Here is a 21,751-nt window from a genome sequence, read left to right as displayed (position 1 = left end):
TAACATGGCGTGTGTAAGAGCTGCTCCTCGAGAATTCATTGAGAGTAGCCATTTCTCCATAGATTTCTCTTCCAAGATAGTAAATCTATGGCCAGAGGGGCGAGAATCATCCCAAAATTGTCGTCCGTTGATTCGGTGCTTCAAAGTTGAGACCGACACGCTAAAAGCACGCGCAGCAGCAGCAGCAGACGGATATTGGCCATCTTTTATAGCTTTGATAGCTAATAAGAGAGCATCCTCCTGCTGTACTAATTTTTGAGACCTTTGGGAGCGAATTGGTGGCATGGTGAATGATTAAAAACATAGGTTGCTACAGAACTGCTTTTTTTTAATGTGTCGCTCGGGCGGCCGGGAATCACGTTAACTAACTATTTTTACCTCTTAGATTTAGCAGAATTGAACACACATACACACATACACACATCTGTACAATTGGACCCCATTGGGTGCCATATGCTGCTGAATAAGCCTTTATTCTGACAGGACTATTCCAACAATAGATCCCATGCATGGATAGGACGAGGTCCCATCCCATCGTGGGATGGGATCGGATCACACTGACGGATGGGACCCGGTCCTATCGGACGATAGGAAGGACTGGATATATAAGGGCTCTAGTTACCGCATCATTAGTTCTTCGCGATTATTCTTACGGTAGTTACATCAGAGTTACATGCAGATACGAGTAGAACATACGAGAGAGAACAGTAGGTACTACTAGTACACTACTACTAGCACTGCTACACATGTGCACCTGGGCACAGTATACCCCAGCGATAGGAATTTAAAAGAACCTAGTAGCTAGGCACTGAATATACTTGAAGTTTGAGTAAAAGACTGAGAAAATTCGACCTGAGTCATGAGTTTTGACTACGCATGTAAACATTGAACATTTAAATTCAGATATCTATCGGGTATCACTTCTAGACCAGCAGGAAAGGAGGGGAGATGAGAAATTTATGGGTTTGCTCAAAAGCAATTTGAGGTGACAGAGAGCGAGAGGCAATCAGGAAGACCAGCAGGTACAGGGGCACAAGAAATCTAGTCTCTCTCTAGTTCAGTAGAATATCATATCCATCCTTCTGGATATGCACACTGTCCGCGAGACTGGCATATCGTCGACGCACCAACTCAAAGATGATGAGTCCTGCACTAGTGCTTGGAACCTGTCGAAGGGAACTGCTCACAAAGCCACGGAATAGCCATCGCCGCAATCCGCCAGCTCGTTCAGCCTTACGCTGACATCGCTTCCAGGTCTCTTGGTAGGCATGATAGTACAGCCGAAGCATCTGTTGCCGCGATGGATTCAGACTGGCTTGATGATCCAAGTACTCTAAGCGGCTTAGATGAAGATCCTGGATCCGGCTGATGGGGTGCTGGATAGCCTGCTGAGCCACTGATGCGACTACACCAGCCATCATGAGAAATGCAGGTTCCAATGCATAATGAGGCTTGATCAGGGGCACCCCCCCGATCACTGGAACCGGAGGTTGGCAGCATATCCAGATGGTCGGCTTGGAGAGCTCCATAGTACCAAGTAATAAATGAGTAGTAAGACTGAGACTTGATGTACTCGAAGGACGAGAAAAACACGGCATAGCCAAAGGCGTCTCGGAGAAAGGAGAGACTCCAGCCTGCAAAGACGCCCCGTAGACCGATTTGTTTTAACTTATGGTGTCCATAATGCCACATGCTGCGATACTGCCCTTCAAGCATATCGTTAGTTTGCAGACGGACTTGAAGGGCGTCCAAAGGAGCCGCCATGATCGATTGGATAGTGCCGGCTGTGAACCCTGCGGTAAAAGTAGCCGAGGGCGGTGCAGGCGGCCATACTCGTTTAGCGCCTTGGGAGACAGGTTCGTGGAGGGACCCTAAAACTTGCAAATAGGATGTATACAAAACAGCGCCGACACTGGAGAGGATCAGTAACTGGTGCATCTGAGGCATGAAGCTTGTTTGGGAGAAAAGAGGGGATTCTCACGCTGCATTTGCCAACAGTGGTGGTAAAACTTGGTTTGGAATAAACTGCCAACCATATGTTCGAACTGCATGAAGCAATAAACCTGGAGTGGTGGTGTGTAGAGACCATTTGCCCTCGGCGACACGGGGATTTACAGCTCGGGCGAAAGCCTATCCAGAAGGGTACCGAAATTAGCCGGAGTATGGAGGAATAGAGGCCAGGGAGGTATATACCATATAACTATATCATAACCATAAGTTAATAATCACGAAACCCTTCGATATCCAACAAGGTGATATTGTATATGGCCAAAACCTACTCAACACGGGTGCGGAAAAATGCCTTGATCGGAGCTCGAAAGTAAAAGGCCACCATCTGAGCGCTCAGAGCGCGGACTCCAGCCGCCGATGCGCCTGTTGCTGCATCATTTCGTGGCTTCCGCCGAGAGCCTGGGTCTTGAAGGTGGGGGTCCAGGTAAATGGGATTCATCGCAGATCTTCTACTTCATCACATTTGAGAGCGGAGGTGTGGTGGTGATGGTTGCCGAAGAGACACAACCAAGTTGATTTGTCGATGATTCAGACAGTTGACATGTTGGAATTTATCACCGGATCCTTGCCTGTTCAGTAAATAAATAATATTAAAAGGAAATGTTAGACTCAAGACAAGGACCAAAGAGCGGAGAATCGGAAAAGCTATCAACATGGTAATATACTGCCTTCATACACCGCCCTGAATAAGACTACGCCTAAGTTGGTCCCATGATCTCCACTTCCACTTGGACATGTCTAGTCCGATCTCCTTCTATTGAATTCTATTTAGTTGAGCCTAGGATGTATTAATCATCTAGGTTAACTTTTCAAATACCTCAGACTGGGATTCAAGCTCTTTGTTTCCAAAATTTTGAAGTACTATGTGTCTGTACTAAGTAAAACAAGTTATACTATCCAGATGTCCCTGCTCTTTGATATCTCCGTACTATGAAGCGCCAACAACATGGATATATTGATTACCATGGTAGAACCTCAAACTTTCCAGCTATCAGTAAATACCTATATATATTATAATCAAATGTATCTATTTATGATATGATCAATATTATCATCTCAATTGAATCTGTATGGAATTACTGTGTACTCCCGTAGATGAATCTACATTATGGAGAACAATAGCTCAAGTGCTATATCTCACACTAGTCTAAAAGAGGTAAGATTTTACGGCTATCCGCAGCAACCAACTGCGCCAAAACGCGCTTTTCGCGTTTCTAAAGGGCCAGAAAGCAAGACAGTGACGGTTCTTTCTCACTGGAGCTTCATTACACCTCCACCCCTTTCAAACGTCCCATCTTCCACATCTCTCTTCTCCCTCATTCTTACCATCAATTTTCCCCTAACCCCGATTTTATTAGTTGAATGCGCTCACAACCCTGATTTCGCCCTTTACACCAAGCGCTCGCATCGTTCAACGCTCTCGCTGCTGCCAGCACATCTGCTAGCACCAGATCGCCCACCATGGCCGAGAAGATTGCGATTGACAAAAACAACTTTTTCAATCACTTGTCCACCCTGTACGCATCATGGAAGGCCGACAAGCGATCAGGCAACACCCTTTTTGGGGGCGCGGGCTCCATGGTCATTCTCATGGGAAAGACCAGAACTGATGAAACAGCTTTCCTAAAAAAATAACGCGATGCACGTACGTCATCCATTTAACACTTTTCATCATTTCATATCAGAAAGCAAGATCTAGATAACTGACTTGGATGCGCTTTTAGTTCTGGCTTCTTGGCTACGAGTTTCCGGCTACCCTGTTAGTTCTGACGACCGAAGCGATTTATGTGGTCACTACCGCCAAGAAAGGTGAGAACATGGAAATTTAGAATGCACTGAAAATCGGTTGGCTAATACAAATGGACGGAATAGCCGATCTCCTCGAGCCTCTGAAAGGAGGAAAGATTCCTCTTGAACTCCTAGTGGTCACCAAGGACCCCGAATCCAAGGCAAAGGCGTTTGAGAAGTGTATCGAGGTTATTAAGGGTGCGGGTGTAAGTTATCATGAGATATACCGGCAACCTGGTGATGTCTTGCTGACAGTCAAAACAGAAGAAAGTTGGCACCCTACCGAGAGACACGACGACCGGTCCCTTCGCCGATGATTGGAAGCGCGCCTTTGGTGAAATCTCTAAAGATGTGGAGGAAGTCGATATGAACCCAGCTCTGTCAGCTGCTTTCTCAATTAAGGATCCAGAGGAGCTCGTGAGTTTGTTCATACTATGTATATCGAGAGAAAGAAGCTAATAGTAGCCAGGTCTCCATTCGCAACGCTTCCAGAGCTTGCAGTGGCCTTATGTCAGAGTTCTTCGTCGACGAGATGTCTCGACTACTGGACGAGGAGAAGCAGATGACGCACAAGGCTCTCGCTGGCAAGGTGGAGGCGAAGATCGATGATGCTAAATTCTTCAACAAGCTTGCCCGTTTGCCTGCGGAGTTCGATGCTGAGCAGATTGATTGGGCTTACGGTCCAGTCGTCCAGAGTGGAGGAGCATACGACCTCAAGCTGACCGCGACCCCTGATAGCAAGAATCTCGCGGCAGGAATCATCCTTTCAAGTTTTGGTATTCGTTACAAGACGTACAACTCCCTCATCGGCCGCACATACTTGGTGGATCCCAGCAAAGCCCAGGAGGCCAACTATTCTTTCCTTCTGAGCGTCCATGAGGCGGTCATGAAGGAGATTCGGGATGGAGTCGTCGCCAAGGATCTTTACAGCAAGGCTCTGAATCTTGTCAAGTCGAAGAAGCCAGAGCTTGAAAACCACTTGATCAAGAACATCGGCTCCGGGATTGGAATCGAAATCCGCGACGCAAACATGCTCTTGAATGCCAAGAACACTCGCGTGCTCAAGAACGGCATGACCCTCGCGATCACCATCGGACTGACCGATGTGAAGGACGCATCTGCGAAGGGTGACGGTGTTTACTCCATGGTCATCACGGACACCGTTCGCGTCGGAGACACTGGACCTCATATCTTCACCAAAGATGCTGGCATTGACATGGACTCCGTTTCCTTCTACTTTGGAGAGGAGCCCGAGAAGCCCGTCAAGGAGAAGAAGGAGGCCAAATCTAGCGCAGCGGCTAGCAGAAATATGACACGCACAAAATTGCGCGCCGAACGGCCTACACAGAGCAACGAGGGCGCCGAACAGCGTCGTCGTGAGCATCAGAAGGAGTTGGCCACCAAGAAGACCAAGGAGGGTCTTGATCGATTTACTGGCACTACTGGAGACGACAACGGAGTGGCTCAGAAGAAATTCAAGCGTTTTGAGTCCTACAAGCGAGACAACCAGTTACCTGCCAAGGTCAAGGATCTCACGGTCTACGTGGACCACAAAGCTTCAACTGTCATCGTGCCTATTATGGGCCGGCCAGTGCCATTCCACATTAACACCATCAAGAATGCTAGTAAGAGCGATGAAGGTGAATACGCCTATCTTCGGATCAACTTCCTCTCACCAGGTCAGGGTGTCGGTAGAAAGGATGACCAGCCATTCGAAGATCCCAATGCCCACTTTGTCCGCAATCTGACATTGCGCTCGAAGCATAACGACCGTTTTGCCCAGGTGGCACAAGACATTACTGAGCTTCGCAAGAATGCTCTGCGCCGTGAACAGGAAAAGAAGGAGATGGAGGATGTCGTCGAGCAGGATAAGCTTGTGGAAATTCGAAGTAAGTCACACCGTATCCCCGGACTACTGATTAAATGCTAACTTGACTAGACCGCCGTCCTGTGAAACTCCCTGATGTCTACCTTCGTCCTCCTCTTGATGGTAAGCGAGTGCCAGGAGAGGTGGAGATCCATCAAAATGGTCTGCGATACCTGTCCCCCTTCCGTAATGAGCATGTCGACATTCTATTCAGCAACGTGAAGCATCTATTCTTCCAGCCTTGTGCTCATGAGTTGATCGTTTTGATCCACGTCCACCTGAAGACCCCCATCATTATTGGCAAGAGAAAGACTCGTGATATCCAGTTCTACCGCGAGGCCACAGAAATGCAATTCGATGAGACTGGCAACCGCCGTCGCAAGCACCGCTATGGCGATGAAGAGGAGTTTGAGGCCGAGCAGGAGGAGCGACGACGACGTGCTGCGCTTGATCGTGAGTTCAAGGCCTTTGCCGAGAAGATTGCGGATGCTGGTAAGGAGGAGGGAGTGGATGTTGATATCCCCTTCCGCGAGATCGGATTCACTGGTGTTCCAAACCGCTCCAATGTTCTGATCCAGCCCACTACGGATGCCCTGGTTCAACTCACTGAGCCACCATTCATGGTGATCACTCTGAATGAGATTGAGATTGCCCACTTAGAGCGAGTACAGGTACGTACTAGAATTCCTAGAACTCATGGCAATTGATGCTAACATTTTCTAGTTTGGCCTTAAAAACTTCGACCTTGTGTTCGTCTACAAGGACTTCCACCGTCCCCCCGTCCATGTCAACACAATCCCAGTTGAAGCACTGGAGAGTGTGAAGGACTGGCTTGACTCTGTGGATATTGCATTCACTGAGGGTCCTCTCAACTTGAACTGGACCACCATTATGAAGACTGTTGTTAGCGATCCCTATGGATTCTTCGCTGACGGTGGTTGGTCATTCTTGGCAGCTGAGTCTGATTCAGAGGGTGGCTCGGACGAAGAGGAAGAGTCAGCCTTTGAACTGTCTGATTCTGAGTTGGCTGCTGCCGATGAAAGCTCAGAGGAGGATAGTGAATTTGATGATGATGCCAGTGCCGATGCCAGTGAGGATGAGGACTTCAGTGGAGATGAAGAGAGTGGCGAGGACTGGGATGAGCTGGAGAAGAAGGCCAGCCGCCAGGACAAAGAGGCTGCTATGGATGATGATGACCGTGGGACTAAGCGCAAGCGTTAAATGCCCTCAAAATGTATTCCGCGCTGCTTATTCGGAATTCCCTTAATTGTATTTTTGTTCTTTGTAACTTGTATGAATTGATTGATCTGTTGAACTGAGTCCAAGTCCTTTGAGAAGTCTGAATCCTTGTAGTCTTGCTACTATAAAAGTAATACCGTAAGAAGTCTGATAAGATGTACCTTGAACAGTTGATATCATCGCTGTTCTTCGGTCTGATCCCGGACTTCCAAGGTTTACTATAATTAAGCATATTTAAACACTAAAACTTGAACAAGTCAAGCCCTATGAAGTCTGGAAAATCATAAACATCATGCATGAGATATGAATGGAAATATATAACAGCAAAACTCCAATTCAACCCAAAAATATTATTTACCAAACCGCATAGTAGTCCACATATTCCTCATCCTCTTCATCTGTCCTGCAGTAAAAGTCTCATAACAAATATCCGAAGAATAATCCATAAAATCATGCACAGCATCTAAACCCGGAGAATCAGGACAAGAATCCTTTCTAGCAGGACATCCATCCGTGGGTGTAGATTGTTGAGGTGTATCAGAAATATAATCTCCAGGATTACTAGCATCACAAGATTCACCCTGAAACGTATGAAGAAGTCCATTCCAATGTCCGATTTCATGAATCGCTGTTCCGCCACGATTATATAAATCAAGACTTCCGCCTGGCATCGTCTTTGCGAGAATGTTGCATCCGTCTTTCACGTAGCTATCCCGAGTGCTAGTCCCGTTTATACTTGGATCCGGTAGTGTGCAGAATCCCAGAACGCTAGAGGTTAGATCTGAGGATGTACTGGCTCCACGGAATGTAGAGACGCGACCAGATTGTCCTGGTGAGGCTTGGAGATCGGTTTGGAAGTACACGTTTAGGGTTCTGTAGGTTCCTTTGCGAAGAGCGGTCTTCATGGCTATGTCGTCGCCGTCTTTGGCCCAGAGATCGTTCACATGTCGAGTCACGCCTTGAAGTTGGTATTTTATTCCAGAGTCTTCGTATGAATCTTGGAGGATTAAGAGCTGCAGTTATTAGCATTCATATCGTGTATCGTATAGTGTTTTAACACTGCTAAGTAAGATAGAGGGGTAGGTACAAACCTGAGAATTAATCATATAATCAGTAACTTGGTCCCTATTAGCTTGAGTACTAACAATATGGAACCAAGTCTCAATCTCAATAGGAGCATTTCGTGCCTCAGATGTGATGATACTCCGGTTTGATTGGATCTCGCCATCTTTAACTTCTTGTAGAGCATCCAGGAAAGATGCATCTGGATCCTCGGTGGCGCAGATACCCCGTTTCTGGGAAATTAAAGGACTGCCTTGAACGAATGAACATAGTGTGATAATGAGTAGCACGGATTGAAATGAGTGTCGGACCATCGTGGTGTTGAATGAATGTGTTGCTCCGCCCATGTATGTAAAAGAGTGAAATGGGATCATGCGATTAAGAGAGAAGGAAGAGAGGGGAGAGTTGCACTGTGTGCTATTATCTTAGTACTGTTAGTTCTGGCGGACAGCCTGCTGAGTTTTATACTGAGAATGCTGCGTCATGATGGAATGCATGTCACGAGTAAGGGGGTGATCGTGGTCGATAAGATCGGCGAAGGCATCCCGAATCGCGTTGAATTATTGGTATTTCCAGTTATTTGCGATGTCTCGATGAGGTCATGGTAGGATGGGAGTAAAGAAAGAATGCTCATTGTTGTGGTTTAGCTAGATACATTTGAAACTCCTTGTTGAACACCAAAAGTCAGAACGGTCCATTTATTCACACTGATCAACCCCAGAATCCTGAAACACGGAATGAAAACCTGGTAGGGGAATTCGAGTGCGAAGGAAAAAGAAAGAAAGTCCAACTTGTTACGTTGGGATATAAGTTTGCAATTTATGATGATGGGCGCATGTCACGTCCTGTGGCCATCGACGCCGTGTTGGGTTGGTTGGTCGAGTCCCAGGTCAGGTAGGTGTGGTCACCCAGTTTTCTAAATGATATTAGTTGATGGGGCAGAAGTAGAGAAACAGGGAAAAAGGGACATACCTCGGGCGAATAAGATGGGCAACTGTGAACAAGGCTCCAAGGAGGACACAGACACCTCCAACCACGACATAGCCAATTCCCATAAATGGGTTCCGGCCTCCAAGCACAGTTCGAGTGGAGAGGAGAATTGACTTGGTGCCATCGTACTCAGTAACGGGGAAGTCTGTTTCTGTCAGTAACCATATATACTCAAGACTGAGATTGGGTGAACTTACTATCCACAATATTCAATTGGTAATTTCCCGGCTGCAGAGCATCGGTATCATTCCGCCTGGACAGTTTACTGAACGAAGGCAATCCAGCGGTTCTCATCCAAACCATAAAGTCCTCATCGTCATGAAGATCCGGAAGACTGGTGTAGCTGCCGTTATACTTAGACCAGTTAGGAGGAGGAACCACCTGCGAGGGATCGTATTTGCTCTTTCCGTAAAGCGCCTTGTCACTCTCCCAGGCAATGCCCTTCTTGGTCATGTAGTAGGGGACTTCGGTCTCAAGCAGGTTAATGGGGTTGCCAATACTATCGTTGAACACGGAATTGGCGATCAATCCACAAGGGTAATAGGCTTTCTTGGTAGCCGGGTCAGTCGTCATGGGATCACAGTCGCCGCTTGAGATCGAGCTGTTCGAAACCGCGGTACCCTTCAGTTGATTCAGATCCAGAGACTGCACGTATCGACGGTGGTTTTGGTAGAAGTTCGTGAGACGGTAGTATAGGAAAACGGGCGGGCCCATGGATTCCGGGATGTTGAAGAAGAGTTTGCAGGTAGTGTTATCGGTAGATCGCTCCCAGTAGGGATCGGTTTTCATCTTCGATTTGAAGGTCGAGGAGACGCGGTCGGAGATGTATGTCTGGCCATCCGTCGGAGCGTCAGTTAGACAGCTGGTGTAATCGATTGAAATCTCTTGGACCTAAAATCGAGTGTGTTAGAAGCGCGTATATTCATCAGCGTCGTACCCAGGGCAGTCGAAGTCAGACTTACCAGAGAGCTGGCCCAGAGTAAGACACCACCCAGCGGAGCGAATATGATTCCAACGATAAAGAAAAGAGGCAAGACACTTTTTGGCGTCAGAATTGGTCTAACAGGAAGCGCATTAGTATGGTAAATCCCTGTATATATGATATTCAATAGGATGCGCGTACTGCCATGCTTTTAGTCGCTGTTGACGGAATGCGGTATCTGTTAGGTGGCAATGATTAGATGAAGTACGGGAGCGTCGGGAGTAGGGGGATACACACTGGCGGGTCGCCGGGACTTTGATTTCTTGTCGCCATCAGTCTGGGACCGCTGGTCGTCGATTGACTCGCGAGGCGACATGGCGAGATGTTTGACAATAACGTAAAAGGGTGATGCAAAGGAGAGGATTGAGGGAGACGTCAGAAAAAGGTGGCGCGCCGGGGCGGGAGCCAGATCACTGGATTAGATTGGACGCCGTACGGAGAACACAGCCCCACAACACTACATATTACTTAAATATAGATTTAGATTTAGATATGATATAGATTTAAAGATTTAAAAATTAGACTACTGTAGTACATCCGAAAAAATGATAAAAATGTATGTATTCAAAGAATCGTATCGGGTCAGGGTATCATATCATCCCGGTTATCCCAGAATTCAAAAAAAAAGAAAAGAAAAAAACATGCAATCCCGAAAACTGAACTCCAGGGGAATTGAAAATGGTATGTGGGTACGTATGGAGCCCCAAGCCGTGCCAATCTAGACAAATTGAACGCCATAAACTCCAGGTGAACTGTAGCAAAATGCGGAAAGGATAAAGACAAGTAGCCATTAAGAGAAAGCAAGGAAACAAAGCAAAGGCATCAAAATCATCAGTGGAACCGGGGAATAAAACGAGAAATCAAAAATCCGAAAGGAACTGAAAAAGTATCGAGTCATCATGCATAGCGGGCATCAAAGAAAAGAAATCGAAAGTGCCACTGTTGGAGGGCACACCCAGAAACCACCCATCAGGGGCAAGCAAGACTGGAGTCAAGGAATTAATTGATTAATCACTCGATTCGAGACAGTCAGTTGCTGAGAGTTGTCTTGGGTACTGAGATCTGGGGTCGACAAGGGTTCGTCAAAGCGAAGACTTTGGAGAGTCGAAACCCAATCTCATCCAACTGCACCAATCCATCATAGTGTCAGGAAAGGAAGTAGAGGGAAGAGAGTAATGCGAGAGGAGAGGGGGAATAGTAGAGAGGAACGATATTCAAGGTTCATGATCATGTACAGTCGTGGTGACTTGCGATATCATTAGGCGACCGGGGGAAAAATAGGGAGATGGGGGAGAGAAACAGAAGGTATGGATCATCTCAAATACTGGTGAAAGTATTCAGGTTTGAACCAACCAACCCTTTCATAGGCAGTCCAGAGCTTGCTTGCTTTGTTGACATCAATCTTGCAAGCCTGCTGGGCATCTGTCTTGCGGAACTCCTTGCCAACACTCAAAGCTCGCAGACGAGCCTCAAAGATGCGGCGTTTACTGCAGAGATAAGTGGCGCAAGACAATCGCAAGGTGGAAGCTAGATTGAACTCGGCGGGACTGAGGAGATGCCTGTCCGGGTCATTGCTCAAATCCAACATTTGCCCTTTCCAGTCGGCCTTCAATGCTTTGGCATTATTGCCCAAGGTCTCCAGGGGAGGGGAGTAATCCTGAAGAACATGGAAGTCGGTGTCGTCCCGGTTAGTGCCCAAGACGCGGGGCTTAGAAGCGGAAGCAGGAGTAGAAGCAGAGGGGGGGGAATCAAAGGTATCAAGCGTCTGTTGCTTAGGGGTAGACTTAGGGGTGCGCTTGACTCGGGTGCGCGGAACTCGGGGGGTCACGACCTTCTTAGGGGCAGGGACAATTCTCTTTAACTTGGATGACATCTCACTCGGTCGGTACCGATTCATCAAGGCCAACTGTCTCTCTAGAGTCTCTCGTTCTTCTCGCGCCCAGGCCGCAGGATTGCGGTTATACTGGGTCGACACAATGGGGACACAGGATAATGCCAGCAGATACTCATCGCGCGTGGGTTTATTCCGCTTATTATCAAATTGGGCCATGTGTGAGATGATATGTTGATCCACGACCGCCTCGGGGGACGGGTGCATGGGACCGAAGAGCGGCTCCTCCCCAGTAATGGACTCTTGACGAGGAAACAGAACTGGATCCCGGGAAGAACCCACCTCACGCTCGATCTGCTCGGCAGTATGTGAATGACGTTTCTTTGACCCTGTGTAAGGGGTGACTGGGGGTGATGGAAGATCCATCTCGGACTGGGTTCGTTTGCGATCAGCTGAGATTGGGGGTAACTTCATATCCATGGTATTATCTCTTGCCAATGGAGAAGGTTGAAAACTATCCAATGGCTTTGTCTCCGGAGGTGACATGAGACTTGAGACAGGAAGACGATTCATGATGGATTGGGGGATGGAATGCTTCCCAGAATCCATATGGATGCCTGATTGTGGAAGATTGAGATATGGGTAACAGTGGGTAGTAGTGGCAGTAGCAATTGGGGGGGAGGGGATAAAGGAAGGAGATATGGAGGGAAAGAGGGAATTGGGGGAAAAGGGAAGAAAAAAAAGAAGAGAGAGTAGAAAGAGATTCAAGACTTGAAGAGAAAGAGAAGTCAATGGAAGTGACCAGGGGATTTGTCAAGGGTGGCGATACACGGCGATAAGGCCATATACCCCGGGTGCCCGATGTATCCACGGCAGAGAGAGAGAGAGAGAGGATGAGTCAATGTCAGTTAGGACAATTTCTGCCTAGTAGGCAACAATCTGGAATATAATGTCTGATTGGAGTTAAGTAGTAATAGAAGAACCATGGGAAAATGAAACCAAATCTACTAAATCAAGGAAAGTCAAGGAAAGGAGGAAACGAGGAAACGAAGGAATAATGAGTCAAAGGGGGCACAGTGCGGGGTGGCGCGTAGAGAGTCATCTGGGCACCCGATGACACACAGATCGCCCCATTGGGCCCCATGACAACATCCCATGAGTTCTAACATGCTATCACCGTATTGAATCTCCATATCTCTCCGTTTCTAGCTTCTTATACGTCAATGGAGAGAACTTGGACCACCTTCATGCTTCTCCCTTCCACCAATCATGATTTCAAATCAGCTCGTGTCGATCAGCCCTTGGGGCTCATTGTGGTGGTTGCCTTGATTTAGTAAGGGAGGATATGAAGATTGTGTACATAAAGGAGAGGGGGGAGCACGAGATCTTATCAGTGGGGATTCCCGAGAGTAAGCGTGATTTGGGTGGTTTGTGTGAAGCGGGGGTGGTGACCTTCATTAGATTTTAATTCATTTTATCTAGATTAAATAGTCAATTCAATTCATTCAATTCATTCAATTCATTCAATTCATTCAATTCATTCAAGAATGTCATGATATATCCTGCAATTGTGCAATTGTTCAATTGTAGCCTAGAATCAAGTTCAAGTTGTATTTCATATGCATGTGACCTCGGGAGGCAGTGCTTGGATGACATAATACAATCACGTGACTTTGTTCTATTCTTAGCCTAGCGTTGTTATGAATGATGGATGAATGTACTCCGGGTTATGTACTCTTGCGGAGTCTTACCAGTTGACACTTTCAAGGCTATCTCATGACTCAATCAGACTCATTACTTCAAGATCTCTTATCAATCTTGCCAATACACATGGTACCTCGGTGATAACTATGATTGATGATCAGACTTTCCACCATTTCCAAGGTTGAACTTCAAGTTTCATTCCACATATGCAGCTCATATATTTATATGTACAGAACTGACCTCATACACCAAAATCCATGAGAAGCACATTTCAAGCAGGACTCGGAGTTCCAACCACAAATGTATCCTCCCATTGAGCAGTAGGAGGTCCGTCACAGTCATCCCAATCAATCGTGTGGCACAAGAATACTCATCCTCGGCTCTTGTAGTCGGAGCTCACGTTTTTCATTTGATAGAGCGGAAGAGGGAGACTGTCCAAGTATATCATACGCACTCGTATGCACGCACTTGTCTAATGTAAACCCCGACACGTTATACTTTCTTCTTCACTCAACCCCTTAGTACTGGTGACAAAAACAGTTGTGAACTCCCATCAATAGTGCTATGGATGTCCTGCCGCCGCCAGACTATCCTCCAGTTGAGTCGAGCGAATACCCTCAGTTGCCGACTCGGACGCCGGCACCCACTCTTGAGGTGTTACATGCTTCCTGCGCTGGCGGTGATATTCAGAAATTTCGGGATATTCTCAAAAAACAATGTTCATCGTCTAAGGAATTTGACATATGCGACTTCTATGCGATAATGATAGAAGCCATCAAACGAGACCAAGTACAATTCATTAAAGAGCTCCTTGATCTTGGCTTGCCCATGGATCCGCTCTATGCTCTGACAGCGATTCATGCGAAGGGAAAGGGCGCTCTGAAAGTACTTCTTGAGAATGGTTGGAATATCAACCAGCCTATGAGCGAACTCAAACCTCCTGTGTTAGGGTAAGGGTCGTCCTGATATTCATAACCATGTCATCGATAACATGATAACATTTTTTCAGTTATGCTATTGCAGATGAGGAGATGGTAGCTTGGCTCCTCGACCATGGAGCCGATCCTAATCGACAATGTGTTATTGATCTCACCCCACTTTCTCTTGCTGTCGAGAGCGCGCCAATATCAGTCATTCAGCTGATGCTAAGTCGTGGCGGAGATTTTCGAAAAGGCCAACTTCTCCATCACGCAATTGAGCGGCATTCTGACAGCATTGCGGTCTTGAGCATTCTTGTAGGAAAAGGGGCAGCTATCAATACAACTATGTACGAGGACCATTATCCTTCTCGGGCGCTATTCTCTTTCATGGGTCTCGGAGCGCCTTTGCATAAAGCGGTTGAACTGGGCAAAGCCGATGTGGTTCGCTACTTGGTCAGCGAAGGGGCGAATTTGAATATCAAAGATACAAAAGGTCGCACAGCTCTGGAGTATGCTCGAATGTTAAATCAGCGGGAAGTCATCTATACCCTTGAGAAATTTTCCTAGGTAGTCTGGTCCACAGGCCCAGTTACTATTCGCCAGAATTGGAGTATAATTTAATGTACCTTAAGCGCGTTTTCATGTACCATCTTGCAAATACCATAGCCGCCTTCAACCTTCAACCTGCAAAACGATAGCCAGTGAGAGCTTGACCATGCTGCAATCGAACACGATGAAGTCATGCCGTCATATGCAATTCATATAAGCATGTGCATTCTTGATTTAATTTGTGTGACGGTGTACATGCTGATAATCCAACACTGGTGCGCTATCCACTCCATGAAAACGTGTTATTACATGTGTCAAATCATCGGTAAGTATGGCAGAAGACGCTTCATGATCATTCAACCCTAGAGACTATGCTATGTCTATGCCAATCGAAAGTAAATCCAATATCCTCAGGCTTACCCAAAGAAAGCGCATCAAAAAGCAGCGCCGTGGAGAAAGAAGATTTTTGCTGTTCCCAAAAACACAGGCACGGCAGATGCTTGAGCCTTGCGCAAGACCTGATATACCTGCGCTTTGCGGGAGACTTCCTTCCACAAACCCGAAGTGGTGCCTTTACCGATAACCGTGTAACCATATGTCGTGCAGGTCAGTTTGAACGGGGCACCATAGGAGCCGCAACCACCAAGGGGCATGCAACGGTCGATTTTTTCGTCCAATTGGCTTTTCAATATAATCATCAAATCTCCGACCGAGATAGGATGCTGGCTCGGATCGTTCTGACCTGCACGATGATAGTTCACGTTTGGACAGAGCTCGTCCAAGGGCCGCCCACCCTGTAGACCCAAAGATATGGACAAGGACAGAAAAGAATACGGCACTAAAAAACACAGATGAGGAACTAAACCTATGTTTGGTACATAGAAGACTCTTAAGAAACAGCGACAATTTCCAGCGGAGGCCACATGAGAATTGGCATCTGCTTGCTGATCAGGTCGCGACTTTGTTGAGAGGGCGGAAATGACAGTCTCGCAGGGCCCGGGCCCAATAAACGACAGAGAACTCAATCTACCCTCCCGTAATCACAAGTCCTGGCAACAAATTCAAACTCATGATCGTTTCTGCAAGCTGGTAGGTCTGACCATTGCGATATGGGTTGACACTCTCCATTATCCGCTTTCTCATCCTCTTCCTTAGCAGTGTCGAACATACGTTACGAAATAGTGATCGGCGAATTTTTTGGTCTCGGATTATTTCGAATTTGAAGGTATATTGATTTTGAGTGAAGCTTTAAGAAATGCAACTTGCGAATTTCTGTGTGGGGATTGAAACGGTTGAGCGCGTAGCAGGCCTCTTTGAGTGGGTGAGCCATTGACTCATCTGAAACCTGGGAGGCGCGAAACTAAATTTTCCAATGAACGTTCAGCCACTCATTTGACGCTCGCCGGATGGGGTCTCTGGATTGATGTCTCACTGCCTTATATTAGCGCCCTACTAAGGCTCTCATGATACAGCCTCATGTCTCCTGTAACGAGAGATTTAACGAATGCTCTCTGGTACACCCTCATCATATAGGTCATTCCAGAACATCATATCCTGCAGCTGTGCCTCACTCAAGTTGGCTTTCACGAAATGCTCTCTTTGTGGGGTCCTGATCCGACGATGGATTTCCCCTGCGGTTTTCCATCCTAAGAACCCCGCCATTTCCCAGTCAATAAGCCCAACAATTGTATCGTTGTTAACAATACAATTGGACTCGGTAAAATCGTTATGCGTAAAGCTCAAATCTGGATCGTGATTGGCGGCAGAAAAAAGTATCTCTCCTTCTAACGGATTGATCCGACCGTTACTGAGTATATTGGGGTCCGGTACAACATGAGAGCGAGCTTTGAGTCTTTGGTGTGGCTTGATAGTGTGAAGTTGATGTAGTATTTTTCTGGCCTGTTCTTTATATGATTTTCTTTGTTCTCCGGAGAGATACGGCCATGCAACAGACAATCCAACGCCAGGAAGCCTTTCCTGGGCGAGCACCTGACGACCATTGATCTAAAGGAAAAGATATAAGTTATTTGTCTTGATAGATGGAGAAAAAGATGTATTACTTTTCCAGCAAAATATATTTCTGGGACTTTGACATCAAACAAGACCGTCTTTGCCAGAGCAATTGCCTGAATCTCATTTTCATCGGCATATGAGAAGTCAATCTCCGGATATGGAGTATCCCCGGTCGCATGGAGATGGCTGGATTTCACAATTGTGCTACCTAGAGCGAAAACATCGCGACCGCCAGCATCGGCAGGGTAAATGCGATTCTCTTCAGTGCAGAGATTAATGATTGAGGCCCAGTATTTCAAGGATTCTGGAGTCCGAGAGTTGACATGCTGATGATCAACGTGAAAGTCATCAGGTTTCGGGCAGTATCGACCATAACAAGGCACGTCAGCGTACAAGTCCTCTGGAGGGATTTTATCTGGACTCGCTTCGTATGGGTTTGTCATTTTAGAAAACAAGTACAGCTAAGAGTGCGAGGAGACATTTTGGATACCAAAGAGGGGTAACCTATTTAACGAGCAGACAGGCACAGGCAAGAGTCGTAGTGAAACCACTTATGGTTGGCTGGACTTCTGTGCGGCCGTGCTCATTGTTACGGTGCGCCTGACTAGGAGCTGACCGGTCAGCGCGATGGAAATTTTGTCATTGGCATTGCTGTATGTGCATTTGTATGTATCACAACTGGGCGCTAAGGACGAGGGTCGTGCAAACATCCACCTGACACGTAAGTGTTATGCCCATTGGTCAGCCATGGGGAGCGCGTAACGCCATGCGACAGACCCGACTTTTCTCAGCCAATCAGAAATACTTGTCCGTGATTGGCAGTTGCGCAAATCGTAGACGAGACTGAGCGGGGGATTGTTTTCCTAGACAGTGTCATCAAAGTTCGTCTATAAAAGGGCTTTGTCTGTTCCGTTTGAAGATGTCTGTCATCCTAGCTTAAAAAACAAACTCAGTTGTATAATTCACTTATTACTTCAAGGATCATGGCTGTTCGATGTTCTGCTTGTGGTCAATGGATCAAGACGACTGGTGGGACTCATAGCTGTCCCGGCAGTAGCAAGACCAAAGAGGAACTGCTTGATATGCCCAAACATGTTAAGGTCAAAACACGTCTCGATCATGACAACGAATGCTACGAAATGTCCCTCCCTTCTATTACCTCTATCTGAGCCACAAAGGCGAGGAAGACCTGTGAGTATTCGAGCCATCGATCATGATTGCCCAAGCTAACGCCGAGTTAAGTGAGTAGAAAGAGTTTTGATTCCTATTGGGAAGGTCTTCTTCATGAATGTGATCCGAAGTTGAACTCGGATTTTGTTGTCGCCCCAAGAATCGCATAGGTCGAAGATGTCCATAATCAACCTAATTTTCAAATTCAAACCACAATCGTGAAGCTGTACAGACTCTTTCTTAAATACATTGCCTTCTCGTGTAGCAAGTCCTACATAGATGACTCCACTATATAGAAATTTATGTGAAGCCATTTGATTGTCTCTCGCTGCTACCAAAAATTCCACTGGATGCTTGAATTCTTCATCACCAAGAGGAATGATAAAACCTTAGCGGGTTTGAGTGTTTGATCTGGCACTTTGGCAGCGACCTCTTCTGCCAGTATCTCGATTCTTTCGTTGTTGAATACCTTCGCAGACTGATTGCTAGTTGGCTGCATAAATCCAGACTTGGCATGCATAACTCAGCTTATTCAGCGGAAACTCTACATAATTTTAGCATATTTCCCTTAGTTTGTCCTGTTTACACTAATATGGGGCCCCATGGGTCCCCATGGGTTATGCCGAAGGCTAGATACGCAGCTTGTGAGAGTGGAGTTCGATGCGAAATGAAGTAGCCAATCAGAGCTGGTTGTGAAAAGGTAGTGTTTCGGGTGAGACTTGAAGAGTGAACCAAGAGATAACTAGCCTGCAGCTCATGACATCATTCCCTATGTGGGCAAGTTGGTAGAGACGTACTCACCAGAAGGAAGAACCTACCCTTGGTTTTTTTCACGCGCAGTTGGAGGCAGACATCGCTCACTCCGGGTCGGAATCGGTGGAAAAATGATGATCCACTGACACGTTAGTCACGTGACATGTCCGTCGTCCCTTTCAAGGCGTCATCGTCATTGCTTCGAATTAGTTGTGCAAATCTCCAAAATGTTGTCGTACCTCTGGCGATATTGCTCAGCTGTTCGAGAAGTGCTTACCAGCTGTTTCTACTGGCTGACTCATTGTCTGGTATCTCAGACTAACGAATTATCTCTTTCCATACCCGAAGAACCTGACGATCTTGAGCGGTGTCAACGCCCCTTTTCGAAAAATGATCATCCAGCGGTCGCGAAGACTAATGTTTTGGCATTCAGCAAAGATCATCAGCCTGGCCTACCCAATGAGAGAGCGGATCCAATTCTCTACGAACCTCATTTCACGGAAACTCTGGGCCAAGGCTCGGCCTCATTGATAGCAAGAATGAGACCAGGCGTTGTTCTAAAATACCCCAGGTATATGTGGTGGCACGCTGAAGCAATGGGAAGACATCCTTTTGTGCAGGACATCAAGCGAAGTTTTCAAGTTGAAGAAAAATTTTTGGATTTGTTAGGCACACACCCGAGAATAATACGGTATGTCAGCCCCAAAGTTCGACGATTCAATATATTCATCTGCGTTTCTTGTAGCTATATTGGCGTTTCAGATGAGCCCCGTGGGCTTCTGCTCGGGGAAGCTAGTGATGGTGATTTGCAGAATTACATTGACCAACATTATCACGATGTCGATCTCTCTCTTCGATTGAAGTGGTGTTTCCAGGCAGCGGAAGCCGTCCACTATATTCATCAAAAAGGCGTCATCCATTCTGACTTACGACCAGAGAATTTCTTATTACACTCTGACTCCAAAAGCAAGCTCGATCTTTTGTTATGTGATTTCGGAGGGTCAACAAGTGGTGACATCGATGGTGGGCATCTTCCCGACCCTGGATTTTTCAATCCATCCAGGCCATGGGTTTCGACAGAGGCTGTGGATATTTTTAGCCTCGGATCTATTTTCTACACGATAATGACAGGCCATTGGCCTTATAAATCTCCTGGGCCATTCACATCTATGGCGGAGAAATACGACTACGAAGAAATGGTAGATGACCTCTTTTCTCGTCAACAGTATCCTCCTGTCGATGATTTATTGTGTGGTTCCTTAATACAAGGATGCTGGACAGAACGATATAATGATATTGGTGCCGTCATTCAAGACTTGACATGTCTTTTAGCTGAGATGAAATAGCAATCTGACAAGAATTCCATCAAATCCTGTCACTTTGTAAAGCAATTTAGACCTCAGACCTGAGCTCAGAGGACGGTTTCCAAATCATAATTTCACTCAATCCACTCGGGGCTCAAGGGTTTCTGAAGCCGTGGGTTCCGCATTTTCCTTTCACTCGACTTGAGCCCAAAGGGTTTTCCTTGCGACCGGGACAAGCGGCGGTACCGGCGTGAGGACAAGGGTTGAATTTGACGTCTGACTTTCAATCATTCGAGAAGTGGGCAAGGACCGACCAAGACGATTCTGGTAAATCAATGACCGCAGACCTATCATCTTTGCTGCAATACACGAAAATTCTGGAAAGGTATATCCATGTTCATTTCCACGGGCTTCTCAATTACTAACAGCAAACTAGGTGGAACGAAAAATCATGCAAATACGAAACAATCGAGTTAGAAACGATTGAATGCGATAGTGATGCCCTAGATGCGTACACCTTTGTCATCCGTGAACGCGTGGGTAGGTGTGGAAGTCGTTCATCAATTTACTGGAGCGCTCACTGACTTCCCTGAAGACCGCAAATCCGAGCAGCTGACTCGCTTCATTGACGTGAAGTCTACGCAGTTGTGTGATGTCCTTCGTGGGGTGTTGCACGACGTCAGAGCTGTCAACATGATTGGAGACAAGCCGTCCGTAAGTGGTCTTCCAATCCGAGCCATAATCTCACTAAGCTTATAATACCCAGGTCGAAGAAAACATTCTCTTTCATTTCCTTCCTGAGCTGGAAAATGCAGTAAAAGCGCTGGAAATGAGCTCCGATGGCGACCGTCTATCTCTGAGGCATCTCAATTTGCTCACTGGATAGTTACAGAAAGCCACAGTCTCTATTTCACGGGACCTATCGTCTTTGCTTGAACACGATCAGATTACTTGCGATCTCTTGTGGGCACTTTTCAAACCTGGGTGCTTTGTGTTCACAAAGTGTCTTAGCACTGAGAAGCCAAGTTCTAACGGGGTAGGGTGTTCCGAACGGCTGTGGATTACAGTACGTTAACCGGCCGAATTGATTGGTGTTTAATCCCTGCCGATCTTGACATCGGGAACAATGTGTTGAGTCTGGACCGCGTACTCCATTTTCTTTCGTATTCATAGCGGAAATTGGATGAGAAGTATCCGGGAAAAGAGGAGCCAAGTCCAATACTACTAGCTATTCATGCGGATAGCCCTGATGATCACCCTCCGAGGCCGACACCGCACATGTTGAAGGACCCTAATTACTGATTTGATATTGCCGTACGAGGTAATGTACTGAGAATTTGAACCATACTTTTAAAAGTAGCGCTAATAAACATGTTCAAGAATAGAGCTCCTTGTATGAAGGATGAAAAATTCAACTTTCGCCTCCGACCCCCGCTAGGTCCAGTGCCACGTAATCTATAGTGCTTTCCAAGGTTTCAGAGGCACGCTTAATTAGCTAGGTTTTATAAATAGTTACCACCAGCTTATGGAGCAGGGCTGGTGGGCACGATGACAAAGCTACGTTTCCAC

At 46.6% G+C, this 21,751-nt stretch overlaps 9 protein-coding genes across 9 annotated transcripts; 4 read left to right on the top strand and 5 right to left on the bottom strand.

The window, feature by feature from the left end:
* Nucleotides 1-1,052: 1,052 nt before the first annotated feature.
* N7483_007859 (putative mitochondrial carrier protein) lies at nucleotides 1,053-2,449 on the bottom strand (the record flags this gene model as incomplete). The annotated part of the gene is made up of 5 exons (XM_057091296.1): nucleotides 1,053-1,405; nucleotides 1,467-1,912; nucleotides 1,982-2,130; nucleotides 2,194-2,200; nucleotides 2,280-2,449. 5 exons carry the CDS (start codon nucleotides 2,447-2,449, stop codon nucleotides 1,053-1,055), a joined length of 1,125 nt encoding a protein of 374 aa, XP_056946037.1.
* Nucleotides 2,450-3,471: 1,022 nt separating this feature from the next.
* Nucleotides 3,472-6,886, top strand: spt16 (chromatin-remodeling protein SPT16; the record flags this gene model as incomplete). The annotated part of the gene is made up of 7 exons (XM_057091295.1): nucleotides 3,472-3,591; nucleotides 3,735-3,819; nucleotides 3,883-4,004; nucleotides 4,063-4,215; nucleotides 4,268-5,687; nucleotides 5,738-6,336; nucleotides 6,389-6,886. The coding sequence occupies 7 exons, from the start codon at nucleotides 3,472-3,474 to the stop codon at nucleotides 6,884-6,886; spliced, it is 2,997 nt and encodes a 998-aa protein (XP_056946036.1).
* A 368-nt stretch (nucleotides 6,887-7,254) lies between these two features.
* N7483_007857 (zinc metalloprotease) lies at nucleotides 7,255-8,280 on the bottom strand (the record flags this gene model as incomplete). The annotated part of the gene is made up of 2 exons (XM_057091294.1): nucleotides 7,255-7,917; nucleotides 8,050-8,280. 2 exons carry the CDS (start codon nucleotides 8,278-8,280, stop codon nucleotides 7,255-7,257), a joined length of 894 nt encoding a protein of 297 aa, XP_056946035.1.
* Nucleotides 8,281-8,785: 505 nt separating this feature from the next.
* Nucleotides 8,786-10,254, bottom strand: N7483_007856 (CDC50/LEM3 family protein; the record flags this gene model as incomplete). The annotated part of the gene is made up of 6 exons (XM_057091293.1): nucleotides 8,786-8,882; nucleotides 8,939-9,101; nucleotides 9,154-9,847; nucleotides 9,919-10,015; nucleotides 10,080-10,116; nucleotides 10,176-10,254. The coding sequence occupies 6 exons, from the start codon at nucleotides 10,252-10,254 to the stop codon at nucleotides 8,786-8,788; spliced, it is 1,167 nt and encodes a 388-aa protein (XP_056946034.1).
* Nucleotides 10,255-11,250: 996 nt separating this feature from the next.
* N7483_007855 (SWIRM domain-containing protein) lies at nucleotides 11,251-12,378 on the bottom strand (the record flags this gene model as incomplete). The annotated part of the gene is made up of 1 exon (XM_057091292.1): nucleotides 11,251-12,378. One exon carries the CDS (start codon nucleotides 12,376-12,378, stop codon nucleotides 11,251-11,253), a length of 1,128 nt encoding a protein of 375 aa, XP_056946033.1.
* Nucleotides 12,379-14,037: 1,659 nt separating this feature from the next.
* On the top strand, nucleotides 14,038-14,960 carry N7483_007854 (ankyrin repeat domain-containing protein; the record flags this gene model as incomplete). Its single annotated transcript, XM_057091291.1, has 2 exons — nucleotides 14,038-14,423; nucleotides 14,483-14,960. 2 exons carry the CDS (start codon nucleotides 14,038-14,040, stop codon nucleotides 14,958-14,960), a joined length of 864 nt encoding a protein of 287 aa, XP_056946032.1.
* Nucleotides 14,961-16,439: 1,479 nt separating this feature from the next.
* On the bottom strand, nucleotides 16,440-17,398 carry N7483_007853 (kinase-like domain-containing protein; the record flags this gene model as incomplete). Its single annotated transcript, XM_057091290.1, has 2 exons — nucleotides 16,440-16,946; nucleotides 17,003-17,398. The coding sequence occupies 2 exons, from the start codon at nucleotides 17,396-17,398 to the stop codon at nucleotides 16,440-16,442; spliced, it is 903 nt and encodes a 300-aa protein (XP_056946031.1).
* A 540-nt stretch (nucleotides 17,399-17,938) lies between these two features.
* N7483_007852 (uncharacterized protein) lies at nucleotides 17,939-18,124 on the top strand (the record flags this gene model as incomplete). The annotated part of the gene is made up of 1 exon (XM_057091289.1): nucleotides 17,939-18,124. One exon carries the CDS (start codon nucleotides 17,939-17,941, stop codon nucleotides 18,122-18,124), a length of 186 nt encoding a protein of 61 aa, XP_056946030.1.
* A 981-nt stretch (nucleotides 18,125-19,105) lies between these two features.
* N7483_007851 (protein kinase family protein) lies at nucleotides 19,106-21,068 on the top strand (the record flags this gene model as incomplete). The annotated part of the gene is made up of 7 exons (XM_057091288.1): nucleotides 19,106-19,569; nucleotides 19,624-20,182; nucleotides 20,275-20,424; nucleotides 20,479-20,567; nucleotides 20,619-20,722; nucleotides 20,778-20,896; nucleotides 20,949-21,068. 7 exons carry the CDS (start codon nucleotides 19,106-19,108, stop codon nucleotides 21,066-21,068), a joined length of 1,605 nt encoding a protein of 534 aa, XP_056946029.1.
* Between the last annotated feature and the right edge of the window lie 683 nt (nucleotides 21,069-21,751).

Source organism: Penicillium malachiteum (assembly GCF_028827825.1).
Source record: "Penicillium malachiteum strain IBT 17515 chromosome Unknown utg000003l:1.0-4950554.0:1.0-4952489.0, whole genome shotgun sequence".
NCBI classification, from domain to species: domain Eukaryota; kingdom Fungi; phylum Ascomycota; class Eurotiomycetes; order Eurotiales; family Aspergillaceae; genus Penicillium; species Penicillium malachiteum.
Note: the sequence above shows the minus strand (reverse complement) of the source record. Positions and strands in the feature narration are given on the sequence as shown.